The sequence below is a fragment of the Amblyraja radiata genome, chromosome 8, assembly GCF_010909765.2.
Source record: "Amblyraja radiata isolate CabotCenter1 chromosome 8, sAmbRad1.1.pri, whole genome shotgun sequence".
NCBI lineage: Eukaryota > Metazoa > Chordata > Chondrichthyes > Rajiformes > Rajidae > Amblyraja > Amblyraja radiata.
Genome location: NC_045963.1, coordinates 37,005,770 through 37,024,975, shown reverse-complemented (window position 1 = coordinate 37,024,975; position 19,206 = coordinate 37,005,770). Strand labels below are relative to the sequence as shown.

At 41.5% G+C, this 19,206-nt stretch overlaps 1 protein-coding gene across 6 annotated transcripts in view; it reads left to right on the top strand.

Annotated features, from left to right (window-relative positions):
- The window catches only part of mta3 (metastasis associated 1 family member 3), a 132,633-nt gene that overhangs the window by 73,777 nt on the left and 39,650 nt on the right, over positions 1 to 19,206 (top strand). For all 6 annotated transcript variants that reach the window (XM_033025557.1, XM_033025553.1, XM_033025554.1 and 3 more), the window contains one exon: positions 7,774 to 7,876. In XM_033025557.1, the coding sequence (XP_032881448.1) occupies positions 7,774 to 7,876 (103 nt within the window). The remainder of the gene's footprint in view (positions 1 to 7,773; positions 7,877 to 19,206) is intronic.

Genomic DNA, 19,206 nt, shown 5'->3' with positions numbered 1-19,206 from the left:
TCATAACTTTTTTTTTCATCGATGGGAAAAATCCTCGGGTCCGGCCCAGCGGAGGAGGACTGTGAGTAAGATGGCCAAAAATCATAGCGTTATATGGTAGCGTTTTTTCTACAATCAATATACAGCGCAGACAGGAAGTGGTCAAGATGAGACTTTTAATTATATAGATGTGACTAATGAGTAGAATTGCTATTATCATCTCAGTATAAGATATTATTTTTGTAACATTTATAGCACAGGAATACGGGTAAAGCAGACAGTAAAATGAAATTAATCCTTTTGCTGGAGTAGGCCATTGGCTCGCTCAGGCTTGCCTCACCATTTGTTATGTTTGTGGCTGATTTATGCTTGCTAAAACTCTTCTGTGTCAGTTCCCTGGGCTCTCAACTCCTTAATCTTTCAAATATTTATCTATGTCTATCTTAAATATAGCTGGTGATCTGGCCACCAAATCCACAGGGGCAGAGAATTCTAGAGATATATACGATCTTCCGAGATAAAAAGTTTATATGCACCACATGTACTGTTTAAATATTAAAAATTGTGGGCAAGAACTGCAATCTTATAGTGCATGTCAGGTTAGTCTTTAGACTCATGACCACATTTAAAATGACTTGTATTCAGTTTTGTGCAACTGCACCATTATTATTTTTCTCCTGTTTCAATGCCAGTTGGAATATATTCCCCACGATTTTATTTTATGATTTGTAACATTTGTCAATTGGTGTAATTGTTATATTGTAGTTTAAATACTTCAATTTACAGAAGGGTCATGAATGGGAGCAGTGCAGGAACAGCTTTATTTATTGCACACAGAGCACTTAGAGCGTTTTTGTAAGAATATAGTAACTGGTCGGTGAACTGTATGTCAGAGATCAGCAATGTTCAATCACTTGGGAAACTGATTTTTTATTTTTGCTGAAATAACTCTTGGGTTATGTTATTCTTTTGTATTTTACAATCGAAAACATCTGATATTTGTCATAATTCATTGATTTTCTTTGAAAGGTACTGCTCGGCAGACCTCAACAGTATTAACAGATTTGTTAAGGCATTTAAGCCGAAGACTTAATTCTCATGCCGTTTCCACTTTGTGAGTATATACCCTCAGTCAGTGGATTGCAGGATGTTGACCATATCTGCCCATTGGAACTCAGATAGTTCCATGGTCCATATGTTAATTTATCATTTAGTTTAAAAAAACCTTTGATTGAAATATGTTGTTGCAGAATTATTATTTCTCAGCACTTCAAATGTAAAAGTAAAGATTATCATAGAATATTTTAATTAGGTTTCAAGGAGCAAAACTCTTTAAACATAAAATAATCAGTGGGAATATTGCAGGAGTAAATAAGTAGTGAAAGTAAAATAAGTGGGGCAAAGAGAGCATATGAGAAAAGTTTAGCTACCTACAATGAGAAACCCAGGTGACTCAAATCTTGACAATATTGTGTCCTGTAAAGAGCAGAGCAATAAATTGTTGGAGTTTGTGGACAGGATGCTGGAATAGGCAGGTGTACGGCAGATGAGGTTTAACAATGGCCTTAACACCAAAACTGTTGTTTAGGCACATAAATATTAGAAATAATAAGCAGCACATGGAGCAGTGGGACCTTTTCATGACAAAAATGGAAACTCACGCATGAATGCTGATGACAAATGATACTTTGCACCTGAATTCATCAGAAAATAGGGTGTTGCCACATTAATAGTGAAGATATAGATACAGTGCATTCAGAAAGTAATCTGACCCCTTCACTTTTTCCACATTTTGTTACGTTACAGCCTTATTTTAAAATGGCTAGACTCATACTGGTATGCAGGATGGTGAGGGATCCAGGTGTTCTCCTTGTTTCTCCTAAATTGATAAAATGTATAGCAGTTTTCCAAACAAACCTTAAATGCATCCTTTCGATTGGATCGCTGCAAGGGCATTGTAAATAGTATAAATAATGTTGCGAGATGGTCATCCTGTTAATTATCCTGATTGGTTGAACTGTTGAGCCTTGGAGAAACTGTTTGAATCTCAGGGCACATGTTGCACTGTTTATTCTTGTTTGCTTCCTTCGAGAAGCTTCTTTCAAATACGATGCATACAAGATTGTATTATTGGGTTAGGGAATTGTCAATTATATACTGTTATTATCAATATGTTTACTTGGTTTATAAAGAGACCACCCCCATGTGGTTCGGCCCCTCAAGGTTCGGGGACCTATAAAAGGTAGCTCCCATGAGGTCCGATGTCGATCTTCTGGAAGAACGCTTGGGACTGCGTGATCTTTTGGAGTGTCTCTGCTTGCACGAGTCTAGAAGGGCTTGGCCAAGCAGATACAAGGATTGAACCTGCGGTGGTTAGGTATTGTATAGGGGAATTTGTGTTGTGTTATCCAAAATAAAGTTTAGTTGCTCAAGTGCTTGATTCAGTATTTTACTGACTGAAACTAGACTGGGGGGAGCTTAGAACGAGCTATTTACATGTGCTCCTGCTACATTTTAGAGATACAACGTGGAAGCAGGCCCTTCTGCCCCAACCAGTGATCACCCTGTACACTATCACTATCCTACACACTAGCCACGCTTCCGTCAGTCTGCCCCAGGGCAGCTGTGGCTACAGAAGTAGCTTACCACCACCGAGTGTGACTGAGGAGTGAATGAATAATGCGATGTAAAGCGCCTTGAGTATTAGAAAGGCGCTATATAAATCCCATCCATTATTATTATTATTAGGAACAATTTGCAACTTACCAAAGCCAATTAACCCACAAACCTGTATGTATTTAGTGTGGGAGGAAACTGGAGCACCCAGAGAAAACTCACGTGGACACTGGAAGAATGTACCAACTCTACAGACAGCACCCGTAGTCAGGATTGAACCTGGGTCTCTGGTGCTGTAAGGTAGCAACTTTTTAGCTGCGCCACTGTGCCTCCACAAATTTGATATGCTGGTTCCCAGTACTTCCCTCAGAAATCTATTCCATGTGTTCTTGGTTACTTAATCAATTTTAGCACAATTTATGTTTTTATAAAACCTTCAACTATCAATAAGTATCAATTTATGCTGCGACACAAAAGACTGCAGATGCTGGAATCCTAAGCAAAATACAATCTGCTGTAAGAACTTAATTACAATGCATTCAGAAAGTATTCAAACCCCTTCACTTTTTCCACGTTTTGTTACATTACAGCCTGATTCTAAAATTGATTAAATTCCTTTTTTTTAAATCATCAATCTACACACAATACCACATAATAAAAAAGCAAAAACAGGTGTTTAGAAATTTTGGCAAAGTAATTAAAAAAAACCTGAAATATCACATTTACATAAGTATTCAGACCCTTTACTCAGTACATTGTTGAGGCAGCTATTACAGCCAAGTGGGTCTTCTTGGGTATGACGCTACAAGCTTGGCACACCTGTATTTGGGTAATTTCTCCCATTCTTCTCGGCAGATCCTCTCAAGCTCTGTCAGGTTAGATGGGGATCGTCGATGCACCGCTATTTTCAGGTCCCTCCAGAGATGTTCGATCGGGTTCAAGTCCGGACTCTGGCTGGGCCTCTCAAGGACATTCACAGACTTGTCACGAAGCCACTCCTGCGTTGTCTTGGCTGTGTGCTTCGGGTCGTTGTCCTGTTGGAAGGTGAACCTCCACCCCAGTTTGAGGTCCAGAACGCTCTGGAGCAGGTTTTCATCAAGGATCTCTCTGTACTTTGCTCAGTTCATCTTTCCCTCGATCCTGACTAGTCTCCCAGTTCCTGCCGCTGAAAAACATCCCCACAGTATGATGTTGCCAACACCATGCTTCACCGTTGGTATGGTATTGGCCAGGTGATGTGTGGTGCTTGGTTTCCTCCAGATACGACGCTTGGCATTCAGGCCAAAGAGTTCAATCTTGGTTTCATCAGACCAGAGAATCTTGTTTCTCATGGTCTGAGAGTCCTTTAGGTGCCTTTTGGCAAACTCTAAGTGGGCTGTCATGTGTCTTTTACTGAGGAGTGGCTTCCGTCTGGCCACTCTACCATAAAGACCTGATTGGTGCAGTGCTGCAGATATAGTTGTCATTCTGGAAGGTTCTCCCATCTCCACAGAGGAACTCTGGAGCTCTGTCAGAGTGACCATCGGGTTCTTGATCACCTCCCTGTCCAAGGCCCTTCTACCCCAATTGCTCAGTTTGGCCGGGCTGCCAGTTCTATAAAGAGTCCTGGTGGTTCCAAAGTTCTTCCATTTAAGAATGACGGAGGCCACTGTGCTCTTCGGGACCTGCAATGCTGCAGAAATTGTTTTACACTCTTCCCCAGATCTGTGTCTCGACACAATCATGTCTCAGAGGTATACAGACGATTCCTTCATCCACATGGCTTGGTTTTTGCTCTGACATGCACTGTCATCTGTGGGACCTTATATAGACAGGTGTGTGCCTTTCCAAATCATGTCCAATCAATTTAATTTACCACTGGTGGACTGCAATTACATTGTAGAAACATCTCAAGGATAATAAATGGAAACAGGATGAACCTAAGCTCATTTTTGAGTCATAGCAAAATAAGTGATGCTGAGCCTGTTATAGAATATTGATCTGGTATCAGCTGGATTATTATGTTAAATTCTGGTTGCCTTATTAGAAGAAAGATGTGAGGGTATTACAGAGAACATAGAATATATTAGAGATAAATTCCATCCGAGATGCCTTCATTCTTTAGGGAACAGGGGTTCTCCTCTTCCATCATGTATGAGGCCCTCATGTCTCCTCGGTACCCTGCAGCTCTGCCCTTGCTCCCCCTCCCCCTAGTTGTAACAGGGACAGTCCCCCTAGTCCTTACCTTTCATCCCAACTGCCATCGCAAACAGCACATAATCATCCAACATTTTTGCCACCTCCAATGGGATCCCACCACTAGTCACATCTTCTCATCTCCATCCCTTTCCACCTTCTGCAGAGACCATTCCCTCCACAACTCCCTGGTTAACTCATCTCTACCCTCCCAAACCACCCCCTCCCCAGGTACCTACCCCTGCAACCGCAGGAGATGCAACACCTGTCCCTATACCTCCTCCCTTGGCCCTGTCCAGGGACCCAGACAGTCCTTTCAGTTGAGGCAGAGGTTCACTTGCACCTCCTCCAACCTCATCTACTGTATCCATTGCTCAAGATGTGGATACATATACATTGGCGAGACCAAACGTAGACTGGGCGATCGTTTCGCTGAACACCTTCACTCAGTCTGCCTGGACCTACCTGATCTCCCGGTTGCCAAACGCTTTAATTCCCCTTTCGATTCATGCACTTACCTTTCTGTCCCAGTCCTCCTCCATTGTCAGAGTGAGGCTAAACGCAAATTGGTGGAACAGCATCTCATATTTCGCTTGGGAAGCTTACAACCCAGTGGTATGAATATTAATTTCTCTAGCTTCAAGTAACCCCGGCATTCCCTATCTCCATCCCTCCCCCACCCAAGTCACACAGGCTTCTCGTGCTCACCTAGCAAACAGCTAACAATGGCCTATTTTCTTTATCATTGGTACTTTCCTACATATCTTTCATTCATTTGATCCATACCTCTCTACATCACCATCCATATCTCTCATTTCCCTTTCCCCTGACTCTAGTCTGAAGAAGGGTCTCGACCCGAAACATTACCCATTCCTTCTCTCCAGAGATGCTGCTAACATATTCAGTTTAAACCTGCATCTGGAGTTCCTTCCCACAGATTAGGGAGGATATATATTTGTTTTTGAGAAGGCTGAGAGGAGATTTGAAAGAAGTACATAAAATGATGAGGCAATAGAATAGTTGGTGGGAAACTATTTAATTTGACAAAAGTTTCAAAGGTGCAAAATAAAGGGAAAGAGAAAGAGGAATTATTGAAGAAACACTTTGCAGTGCAACATGCGGTTCACATCTGTAATGTGCTACCTGCAGCTGAGGTGACCTTTCTCCCCTGAGGCCCAGGGCAGAAAGGTCGTTATGGGAATGAAAAGGGGAGTTAAAATTTTTGGCAACAAGGCGGATTGAGCACAAGTGTTCAGATACATAATTGGCTTGATGGTAGGAAGCAGAGGGTGATTATGGAAGGTCGTCGAAATAGAGGCCTGTTACTTGAGTCAGGTATCAGTGCTGGGCCCATTGGTGTTCATTTAATGAAAGGATTTGTATGAGAATGAACAAGGCCTGGTTAGTAAAGGGCCTGTCCCACCAGCATGCGATTGCATGCGTCTAGCGTGACCAAACGTGGTCGCTTGAGGCGTGTACGTCCGTGCGGGGCCGGTCCCACTTCGAACAGTGGAGGCGTATGGAGTTGTGCGGGGCTGGTCCCGACATCATACTCACCAATCAGCTGCAAAGGAGGCGGGCCGACAGACGTCGCACGGCGTTGGGCGGTGACGTCATCACGCATCGGCACGCCGGGCGGTGACGTAATACGACGTCAAGACGCTGCGTACGCCATCAAGACGCTGCGTACGCCCTCAATGTGCCTGCGGACCGACAGGCCGTTGGCGCGCGGAATTTTCGGACAGTGCAGGATTTTCAGAGCCCCGCGCGATGTCGGGACGAGCCCCGCACAACTCCATATGCCTCTGCGCTTCGAAGTGGGACCGGCCCCGCACGGCCGTATGCCTCAAGCGACCACGTTTGGTCGCGCTAGACGCATGCAATTGCATGCTGGTGGGACAGGCCCTTAAGTTTGTGGACTGAAATAGGTGATATTGTCGGCAGTGAAGAAGTTTATCAAAATTGCGACAGGTGCTTGATCAGCTCGATAAGTAGACTGAGGAATGGCAACTCGAGTTTAATTCATTTTCTGAACTAGAGTATGAGATGCTGCATTTGGAAAGTCAAATCAGAGTAGGATTTTTACAGTGAATGGCAGGGTTTGGGAAGTGTTGTAGAACAGGGAAATTTAGGAGTACAAATACATAGTTGCTGATCGTGGTGTCACAGTTAATACCTTGGTGAAGGTATTTGGCTTACGTGCTTCATCAATCAAATATACGAATTGGGATGATTTTTGTAGTTGTACTAGATGTTCGTAGGGCCACAGTTGAGGTATTGTGTATATATTTTCTGTTACCATACTATAGGAAAGTTATCCGAACACTGGAAAAAGTGCAAGGATGATTTACACAAATGTTGCCAGGTCACCAGGGTCTGAGTTATAGCGAGACGTTGGGCAAGTTAGGACTTAATTGGTTGGAGTGTGGGAACCTAAGGAGTAATCTTATAGGTGGTGTATAAAGTCATGAATGCACCCAGCCTTTTACCCCCCATGAAAAGGGATGAAAAACTAGAGGCCATAGTTTCAAGGAACAGGGAATAGATTTAAAAGAAACTTGAGGTGCAACTTCTTCACTCACAGAATGGTGCGTATATGGAATGAGCTGCTAGAGTGATTGAGGCAGGTATTACATTCAAAAGACATTAACATGAATAGGAAAGGCTGAGAAGGATATGGTCCAAACACGGGCAAATGGCACTAGCTTAGGTTGGCATCTTGGTCAGCATGGACAAGATGCTCTGCAGGGCCTGTATCCATGCAGTATTGTTCTAAGACAGTACAGATACCAAGGGCTGTATGGCCTTCTGTGTTTAACCTTTCTGGGCTTTGGTATACAGTATTTCTATATCAATCTATTCCTTTTGCATTTGCTGAAAAACTTGTGACCAGGTGGGAAACCTCAGTAGGTTGTGTGATTGTCAGCAATACCATGAACTTTAGCTGAATAATCTTACCTATATTAGGGAGATATATTAATCATATTATTTTCTTGTTGATAGGTGAATCAGATTCCAGAGATCAATCCAAGATGGAAGTGAAAATTTGGGATCCAGACAACCCATTGAATGATCGACAAATAGATCAGTTCCTGGTAGTTGCATGGTGAGTTCAGGAGAAAAGAGCCCTCTGTTTACACTGTTAACTAATAAAATATCTAATTATGTTATTTAAGTTGGGGAAAGAATGCATATTAATTAGACAAGGACAATTAATGCAGTATTGATAAATGCAAATGTGCACGTTAGAAAAGTGGTTACAAAACTGCTGTCAATAACGACTAACATAGAACAGTATAGCACATGACAGGATAGTACAGCACAGGCCCTTCAGTCCACAATGTTTGTATCGGACATGATGCCTGGCTGAACTGATCTCATCTGCCTGCACATGATCCATTCCATGTGCCTATCTAAAAGCTTCCTAAATGCCACTCTCTTATTTGCCTCAATCACTAATAATAATAATAATAATAATAATATATCTTTTATTGTCATTGCACGTCAGTGCAACGAGATTTAGTGTGCAGCTCCACTGATGTACAATAAAGGTAAATAAATACAATACATAAATAAACAAGATGAATTGATTGACGTGACCATCTGAGGGAGACTGTCCAAAGGGGGTGGGTGGGGGGGCACTCATTAGGGCCGGTTCAGAGCCGCTATAGCTCTTGGGATAAAACTGTTCCTGAGTCTGGAGGTTCGGGCGTAGAAAGCCTTGTAACGTCTGCCGGAGGGAAGTAGTTGAAACAGACCGTGGCAGGGGTGTGATGAGTCCTGCCACGGTCTCACAGAGGCATCACTACCTCTGGTGATGCATTCCAGGCCCCCACTAATATAAAAACAACTTGCTCCACACATCTCCATTAAACTTTCCCCCTCTCACCTTATATCTATGCCCTCTAACGTTGGCCATTTTCACCCTGGGGGAAAAGGTTATGACTGTCTACCCTATCTAGGTTAGATATAAAAGAGATACAAAGGACCTGGTTCACATGGAGTTCAAGATATACAGCCACAAAAGTTAAAAAAATACAGAGCAAATGGCAGTATATTTAGTTGGTCAATCCTCACGGAGATATAGGTTATGATGCCTCTTGGATGAATCAGTTGTAACAATATGGTGATTTGTTTTCCGTGATATATGGACTGAAAATAAACCTAACCAAGGGTTAGATGGATGAGAGGATGTGCATTTTCCAATAGTATTATCTTGCAATTAAGTATATTATTTGGGGTTTATTAAAACACAGAACACAACCACAGACCATTTGTCTTAATCAGTTTGAGAGTATTTATGTTCCAATTGACTCTCTTCCCATCATAGTTTCCTTCTTCCATGCTTATGGTTTCCTTCCCTTAAATGCATCAATTTTATTTGCCTTAAAAATCTAATTTAATCAACGTATTCACTTGATGGGTATAGTGTTAAAATCTGTATTTGTTTTTTAATTATCTTATATTCATGGCTCTAAGATTTGCTCTACCCTTTAGAGAAGGGAAGTTAGAGAAATCAAGTTGTAAACTGCCCAATCAAAATATGAGGTGCTGTTCCCCCAATTTGCTTATGGCCTCACTCTGACAGTAGGGGAGGCCCAGTATAGAAAGATCAGTAAGGGGATGAGATGGGGTTAAAATGTTTGGCAACCGGGAGATCAGGTAGGCCAAGACCGACTGAGCGACTGTGTTCAGCGAAACACTGTCTGCGTTTGGTCTCACCGATATATAGGACAGCCGACACAGTAGATGAGGTTGAAGGATGTGCAAGTGAACCTTGGCCTCATCTGAAAAGACTGTCAGGGTCCCTGGGCAGAGTCGAGGGAAAGGGTGAGTTAACCAGGGAGTTGCAGAGGGAACGGTCTCTGTGGAAAGCAGAAAGAGGTAGAGATGGGAAATAGTGGGATCCCTATACCTCCTCCCTCGACTCAGTCCAGGGACCTGCCAAACACTTTAACTTCCCTTCCCATTCCCATATTGACTCCTCCACTGTCTGCCTTACAACATCCGAGACCTGGGTTTGATCCTGACTAGGGCGCTGTCTATATGGAGTTTATCTGTCCTCCCTGTGATCACTGGGTTTGCACCAGCTATTCCAATTTCCTCCCACATTCCAACGACGTGCAGGCTTGTAGGTTAAATGGCTTCCGTTTAAATTGTCCTTAGTGTGTGGGTTAGAGCTAGTGTACGGGTGATCGCTGGTTGCCATGCTGTATCTCTAAACTAGACTAAAGCAAAACTAAACTATTCAGGACGAACCAACACACTAGGTGTGCACCCCATCCATCACACACCTTTCTTCCACCACCAGCATTCCTGGTATGTGTACTATCTCCAAAATGCACCGTAGGTATTCACCTAGGCTATTGTCGCATCACTTCCAAAACCTGGGACCTCACATGATTTGGATATACATCTTCGGTTCTTCATTGTTGTTGGGTTCTTCTCATACAGAGAGACTGTGGGGAAAACCTTTTCTGGAAGGACTGTAGGTGTTTAAGGAAACAGCTCACCAGCGCCCTCTCAAGGTCTAAATTAGTGATGGTCAACAAATCATTAGCCTTTAAAATGCTGTCCAGACCTAGGAAATCAAATAATAAACAAAAAGTCAGCTTGTGCATTTCAAAAGCCAAAAGATAACAGCCGGTCACTGCATCGTGGACAACTTCAGGGTCCTGACCTGAAATGTCACATATCTATTTTGTTCAGAGATGCTGCCTGAACTGCTGAGTTACTCTAGCACTCCGTGTCTATCCAGGGAGGGAGCCTTGGGTGACTAGTGGTGAAGGGGTGGGAAATTGCTCTGGAACACTTGATCCTCGTAGCTCGGGTATTTTGTTTTCAACGAGAAATAATACTGTATATCAGATTCAAGAGCTGTTGAGCTGGTTTTGAGCTGGTTAGTTCTGTGAAATGGTTTTGCTAAGGGGCCTTCCCCATATTGGATTAATATACGAAATATGCTTGACCTCTGCAAAGCCACATACATTAATAAAATAGATTTCAGAATGTCTCTTCTGATTAGACTCTAAAATTCTTTTAATATACACCTTTGGGAATAAATGTCTTGAGGACCACGCTCTGCCCCAAATACTGTAGATTACTATAAAGCTTTGATTGTTGCACAAAAAATAATTCTGACATTGCAGTTGTTAAGTGCTCTCTCTGCAGGGATGTCATCCTCTCCGCCCTGTTAAAAGTACCATCATAGAATAAAACATTCATGGCAAGGGAGCAGGCCATTGGCACATGGGCCAGCTATGCCTGGCTATTTGTTCCAGACATACGCTGGCCCTATTCCCAAACTCTACCTCCTCTACATTGACGACTGCATCAATGCTACCTCCTGCACCCATGCAGAACTTCATGCACTGACTTCATCAACTTCACGACTAATTTCCATCCTGCACTCAAATTCACGGACCATCTCTGACATCTCCCTACTGTTCTCAATCTCACCAACTCTATCCACAGGAGACAGACTATTGACCGACATCTATTACAAACCCACTGACTCCCATTGCTATCTACACTACACTTCTTCCCACACTGCTTCCTATAAGACACTATCCCCTACTCCCAATTCCTCAGTCTATGCCGCATCTGCAAGCAGGATGATGTTTTCCGTACCAGGTCATCAGAGATCTCCTCATTCTTTAGGAAACGGGGATTCCCCTCTTCCATTATAAATGAGGCTCTCACTAGGGTCTCCTCGATATCCTGCAGCTCCGCTCTTACTCCCCCTCCCCCCATTTGTAACAAGGACAGAGACCCCTTGTCCTCACCATCCACCCCATCAACCATCGCGTACAGCATATAATCCACCAACTTTGTCGCCAGCTCCAGCGGATCCCTCTACTGGCCACATCTTCCCATCTCCACCCCTTTCTGCTTTCCACAGAGACTGTTCCCCCCGCAACTCCCTGGTCAACTCGTCCCTTCCCATCCAAGCCACCCCCACACCAGGTACTTTCCCCTGCAACCACAGGAGATACAATACAATATTTATTACGTCATTTGAACCTCAGTGAGGCTCAAACAAAACTCCGTTTCCACAGCCATACAAACAAAGACAATTTCCTACAAGACATACACACAATTCAATTTACAGAAACATCCATTACAATGAATCTCCTCCTCACTGTGATGGAAGGCAAAGCATTTTCCTGTCAACAGCAACACCTGTCCCTTTACCTCCCCCCTCAACTCCATCCAAGGACCCCAACAATCTTTTCAGGTGAGGCAGAGGTTCACTTGCACCTCCTCCAACCACATCTACTGTATCCGCTGTTCCAGGTGTCACCTGCTGTACATCCGTGAGACCAAGTGCAAGCTCGGCGATCGTTTTGCTGAACACCTCCGCTCAGTCTGCCTTAACCTACCTGATCTCCTGGTTGCTCAGCACTTTAACTCCCCCTCCCTTTCTCAATCTGATCTTTCTGTTGTGGGCCTCCTCCATTGTCAGTGAGGCCCAGCGCAAATTGGAGGAGCAGCACCTCATATTTCGCTCTGGCAGCTTACACCCCAGCTGTCTGAACATTGACTTCTCTAACTTCAACTAGACCTTGCTTTCCCTCTCTCTTCCCAGTTCTCCCACCAGTCTTACAGTCTCTGACTACATTCTATCTCTGTCCCACCCACTCCCCTGACATCAGTCTGAAGAAGGGTCTCGACCCAAAACATCACCCATTCCTTCTCTCCAGAGATGCTGCCTGTCCCGCTGAGTTACTCCAGCATTTTGTGTCTACCTTCAGCACATTTTATTTAATGGCCAAAGAACAGCGATGGAGAATTGTCTTCAGCATTGCACTTAATGGCACTTCATAGCACATCTAAGTGAAGGATTTAGCTTCTACTATTATTTCGGGAAATGCATTTCTGAAATGCCAAGAAGAATCACCTCAACTCCCCCTTAAGTGGCCTATCAGTCACATGTGCCTATCAAGGGAAAAAATTCCTTCCTCTCTGTAAAGAAGTTATGTCTGACACACTGTAACTTTACTGAGTATTTAATAAAGGCACATGTGAAGCACGTCCCAGTACTGACTGCATCTAGTCTTCAGGCGTACTGGAACCAAGGGAGGAGCAAGGGGAAGATATCACAGTTATACTGAGATGACTAAGGCGTGGTTAGTGGTATTGAGGTAGCTACATTATAGGTTGCATGCATAAACCATCTACACTCTCTCTTTATTTGGGTTCTTTAGTTTTATTCCCCCCTGGTTAAATATCTACCTCGGTACCTCATTAACAACAGTCAAGAGTATTTAAGTGGCAGATTTGAGTGAACAGTGATAAAGAAGTGGGCAATTGTTCTCGAGCTTCTGATCCACCTGCCACATGATGATTAAACATATGTTCTTGTTAATAACCTATGTACCAACAATTAAATTATTTTGTACAGCAGCATAACCAGCCTATAAATGCAATACTCATAGATAATGGCCTCACCAATGTCTTGTTCAGCTGTAAAATAACATCCCAACTTTTATATTCAATGCCCCGACTGATGAAGGTCAATGTACTGAAAGCCTTCTTGACCACCCTATCAACCTGTGAAACGATTTTCAGCGAACTGTGTACCTGAATTCCTAGATCCCTAGATCCCTCTGCTCTACAACACTCTCCAGGGCCCTGCCATTCACTGTAAAGTTGTAATCACAATCAATCACAATCACAATAATACTTTATTAGCCAAGTATGTTTTGCAACATATGAGGAATTTAATTTGCCAAGTCAGTCATACAAATAAAAAGCAACAAAACACACAAAACATTTGATTGTGATTGCATAAATATAAAGTCTGATGTAATGTAATAAAATAATTAATATATATACATATATTTATTTATTTATTTATTTGTTAGTTTAGTTGTTCTGAACAAGTAAAGACATAAATAGGAATAAATAACAACAACAAAATCGAAATAGTCAAACAATTGGACATTCCAGGCAATATTTGCAAAGCAATGAAAAGCATAAAGCAAAATTTAAATGTCCAACACTTTTTCTTTACAAGCTCGAAAAGGAGTGAGAAGAAGAATAACTTATTTAATCTCACCCCTTCTCCCTAAACCCTTCTTCCATATTTAATAATTAATTAATTAATAATAATAATACCCCAGACAATTTTTAGAGATACATACAAACATATATATACATACAACTGATATACACTTACAAGTAATATGTATGAAGTAACCAAAAAACATAAATAAATAATAAATAATATAATAAATAAACATTAACCCCTGTTTGTCAACCATCCCCTTCATCCCTGTACCTTGTGAAAATTTTTTTGTTGTATGTCATTTTGAACTGGTTCATGTTTGGACATTGCTTTAACTCCACATTCAAACTGTTCCACAATCCTACTCCACAGACCGAAATACAAAAAGTTTTTCTGGTCATGCGGACTCTTTGTACCTTAAAATTAAATATTCTTCTTAAATTACAACCCCCCACTCGCTCATTGAATAATTTTTGTATATTTCCAGGTAAATTTTTATTTTTGGCCCTAAACATTATCTGTGCTGTTTTAAATGCAACCAAATCTACTAATTTTAATAATTTTGACTGTAAGAATAATGGATTAGTGTGATCCAGATACCTGACATTGTGAATAATACGTATTGCTCTTTTTTGCAGAATAGTTAATGAATGTAGCGAACTTTTATAGTTATTGCCCCAGACTTCTGCACAGTAATTTAAATAGGGTAAGATTAGTGAACAGTAGAGAATGCGGAGTGATTTGTGATCCAGAACCTGCTTAACTTTGTGTAATACAGAAATGCTTTTTGACAGTTTGGATTGTACATGTTTAATGTGTGATTTCCAGCTGATTCTATCATCCATTATAACCCCAATAAATTTATTTTCATGAACTCGTTCAATTTCAACCCCATTTATCTTTATATTTGCTTGTGTATTTGTTCTGCAATGACCAAATAACATTATTTTGGTTTTGCTCAAGTTTAATGATATTTTGTTCCTGTCAAACCATGTTTTCAGTTTGCCCATTTCTTTTGTTATTTTATCCAGTAATTGTTTTAAATTCTCCCCAGAACAAAAAATATTTGTGTCGTCTGCAAACAAGACCAGCCTCAAGGCATTGGACACATTACAAATGTCGTTTATATACATGGTGAATAGTTTTGGACCCAACACTGACCCCTGGGGGACACCACAAGCAATGTCCAAGCATGTAGAACTGTAACTGCCCAGCTTCACAAACTGTTGCCTGTTACTTAAATAGCTTTTTATCCAATCCAGTACTAGACCTCTGATGCCATACCTTTCTAATTTTTTTAATAAAATATCATGATTGATCGTATCAAATGCTTTCTTTATATCAATAAATATCCCAGCTGCATATAGTTTATTGTCAATAGCGTTTGTGATATCTTCAATTGATTCTATTATTGCAAGTGATGTTGATCTGTTTGATCTAAATCCATATTGACTTTCAGTGATTAGTTTATGCTTTTCTACAAATATGTCTAGTCTATTGGTGAACATTTTTTCTAGTATTTTGGAGAATTGAGGGAGTAAAGAAACAGGTCTGTAGTATGTAAAATGATGCTTGTTCCCAGTTTTGTATATCGGTATGACTTTTGCTATTTTCATTTTGATTGGAAAAGTACCGGTTTGGAAAGATAAATTACAGATGAATGTTAGAGGTTTGGAAATCCCCTCAATGGCCATCTTAAATAACGACATGTCAATGTCGTTGAAATCAGTAGACATTTTGTTTTTATATGTTTTAACAATGTCCAACAGTTCTTTTTCATCTACTGCCATAAGAAACATAGAGCAGGGATTTCTCTCCAATAAATTCTCAGGAGTTTCTCCAGATGTCCCTGGATCAGGGATTTGTTTAGCCAGGTCTGGTCCAACATTTACAAAAAAATTATTAAAGCTATTAGCTACAACCTCCATATTATAATTTTCATTGTCCTTATCAATAAAATACTTCGGGTAGTTTGTTTTCCCCGGGCCATTTCTGATAATATTATTAAGTATACTCCATATTCTTTTTATGTTGTTTTTGTTATCATCTAATATTTTCTTATAATAATCTTTCTTGCTTGTTCTTATAATATAAGTTAACTTATTTTTGTAATTTTTATATTTATTTTCTGAATCTTTAGTTCTCTGTCTTATGAAATCTCTGTATAGTGTTTTTTTTTTTTGCAAGCATTTTGTAATCCCTTTGTAATCCATGGACATTTACTATTTATTGGTTTTCTGTTATATTCTTTGATTGGACAGTTTTTATCATATAGTGACTTAAACATAGTAATAAATGTTTCATAAGCTCTGTCAATGTCTCTTTTTTGATATATTATGTCCCAGTTTTGTGCCAGTAAGTCCTTTTTTAGTGCCTTGATAGCTTCCTCCGATCTCACTCGTCTATTCTGTTAGTTTGTATGGTTTGTTGTTCCTGTGGATGTAATCATAAACTATGAAAATTGGCAAGTGGTCACTTATATCGTTAATTAATAATCCACTTACTGTTTTGTTTTCAATGTCATTGTTGAATATATTGTCAATGAGTGTAGCACAATGGGAAGTAATTCTACTGGGTCTGGTGATTTTGGGAAATAGACTCATACTGTACATTGTGTTGACAAAGTCTTCTGTAAGGTTGTGTTGGTTAGGATTTAGTAGGTCGATATTGAAATCTCCACATAAAAAAACTGATTTGGTACTTGTTATTGAAAACATACTCTCCATCCAGCCCCTGAAGATTTCAATACTTGACCCCGGTGCCCTATATATGCAGCTAATGATGACATTTTTATTTCTACCGTTGAATATTTCTATAGTTATGCATTCCAGCAGATTGTCAACCACAGTTGTCATATTATCTAATACCCTATAATTCAAAGTTGTATCCACATATAATGCTACCCCTCCTCCACCCTTATTTTTTCTGTTAATGTAATTAAAGTCGTATCCATCCAGCTCGAAGTCGATTCCTTTTTCCTGGTTGATCCATGTTTCAGATATTGCAATAACGTTGAATGGTTGTGAAAATTTGTGTAAATACTCTTTGATGTTATTGAAATTCGCATAGAGGCTCCTGCTGTTGAAGTGGATAATCGATAATTTGCCTTTTGATTTAATGTTCTGATTATACTGTTCATCAGTGTAGTAGCAGCAGATATTATTGTCGTTGGAGTTGGAGTAGAAATTATTGTCCGGGTCTATATCGTGTTCCAAATCCTGTAGATTGTGATCGGTGTATTCAAATGGTTGTAGCTCCAGTTGTTTCTGCTCGCTTATTATTTTAGTTACTTGGCTGATGTTTCCAAATGTGAATGAGTGAGTTCCTTCAGTGTGTGTCATGGTTGTGTGTGTTGATGAATTTTACCTCGCATTCCAGTTTGATGATCATTGGTATTTATCCAGGTCTGCAATGTCCCTGATGACCAGCACTTTGGCTTCCTCTGGTGTTCCGTTTAATTAGATAAAGATTTTGCAGTTTGCAGTCCAGGTGTTTTGTATTTTTTTCTTTCTTGAGGTATGATATAATTAAATATAATGGAAAATATTAAGGACAGGGTATACAACTTTAAAATGGGAACAGTATGTTCCTATGCTCACCATCTTGTATTATCACCTTTTTCTTTCACCTGAAGGTGACAGGTGATTTTGATTTATTTACGTAACCATATGGACTACTATTACATATTCCACGAATGTGTAATTTTTGTTAATTTTCCCCTTCTGTAGACTGCTACGAGTGAAATAGTGGAATGTCAAGATAACAAACTTAAGTAATGTCATATCCATTGTAAATATGACACGATGGAATTAAATGTCAGAATATATGACTAAAATAACAATGAATACAAATAACCTTTTAACTGTCTATTCTTTAATGCTTATTCACCTGAAATCTTGGTTTTACTTCTTTGAGGAGCAACATAGGAGACTGATGTTTGTATAGAATTGTTTTGTATATTTTGCTTTCCATGAGGATTTTTTTGTTCCCGTATGTCTGTCTGAAGCATTTTCTATCAGGCACTTTATAGCTTGCATTAAATGGTTCACTCAGAGGATGGAATACAAATTTAAATGGATTGCTGTATTATTCTCTTGGAAGGAGAAATTGTTGCTGTATCCATATGGTTTGCAATGATAATGTAATAACTATTATTTCTTGTCAGACTTAAAAAATACAGAAACAGGCTCTGTGGCCTGTCAAATCCATGCACCTAATTCCACTCATAGTGATTTATTCTCCCAAGTCCCCATTAGTTCCCCCCCCCCCCCCCCCCCCCCCCCCCCCCCCTCACCGACACATTCAGGGCACCTTACAAATGCAAATTAGCCGACTGATCCACATGTATTTGGGATATGGGAGGAAACTGGTACCCGGACGTGGCGTCGTAGGACGAGAAGCCGAAGCAAAGAAGTGGAAGCCAAATAACCGAATGGAAACAAAGCCGAAATGCCAACTAACCGAACAGGTGGGATGCCTAAATGCAAACTAACCGAAAGGGCGGGACGCCTAAAAGCCAACTAACCGAAAGGTTGTGTCGCCTAAAAGCAAACTCACCGAAAGGCCGCTCTGCTGAAATGCCAACTCAGAGAAAGGCTGCGTCGCCTACAAGCCAACTCACCAAATGGCCACTCAGCCAAAAAGTTAAATAACGGACATGACGTCGCCCGAGGGGCGGGACTTGTCAGCGATTGGTCCAGACCCCCGCGTCCATCACATCACTGGCCGGTGGAGATGGGAGGGTGGGGGTCATTTTCTCACACAAGCCATAGGTGACTGGGCACTCTGTACCCGAGCACCAAGTTGTAAGCGGCCGAAGGAGCGCATCCCTCGGGACAGCCCCCACTCTCCCACGGCCATGGCCGCCCTCCACCTCGTCTCCCCCGTGCAGCCGCACTGTGATGGGCTGTGTGTTGGCAGCGACGGGTGGGGCAGAGATGTGGGACAGGCTGGTCTCTCCGCCCACCCAGAGTCACTGACCGCGATGCACCGCCATCAGACTCCAACTCCCACACCAGGGAGATTCACCCCCCGTCCCCGGACCCCAACCCACACACGGGGTGATTTACCCCCTGACACCCACACCGGGTGATTCACACCCACCCCGGACACGGGGACAGATGGGGGGCACACATGGGGGGCACACAAATTCCCTGGCAGCCCGATGACAAGTGTGCATGACAACAAACAATTGTATCTCCACCCATTCCCCCCCCCCCCCCCCCCGACAACAAGAAGCACGTTTTATTTATTACCGTCTGGTTGCCTGCGTAACGCACATAAAAAGCTCCCACGCACACAACAGCAGATAATCTGTGAGCTGTTTTAATCAAAGATGGACACAAAAAGCTGGAGGAACTCAGCGGAACAGGCAGCATCTCTGGAGAGAATGAGACCATTCTTCAGACCTAAAGACTGAGCCTGAA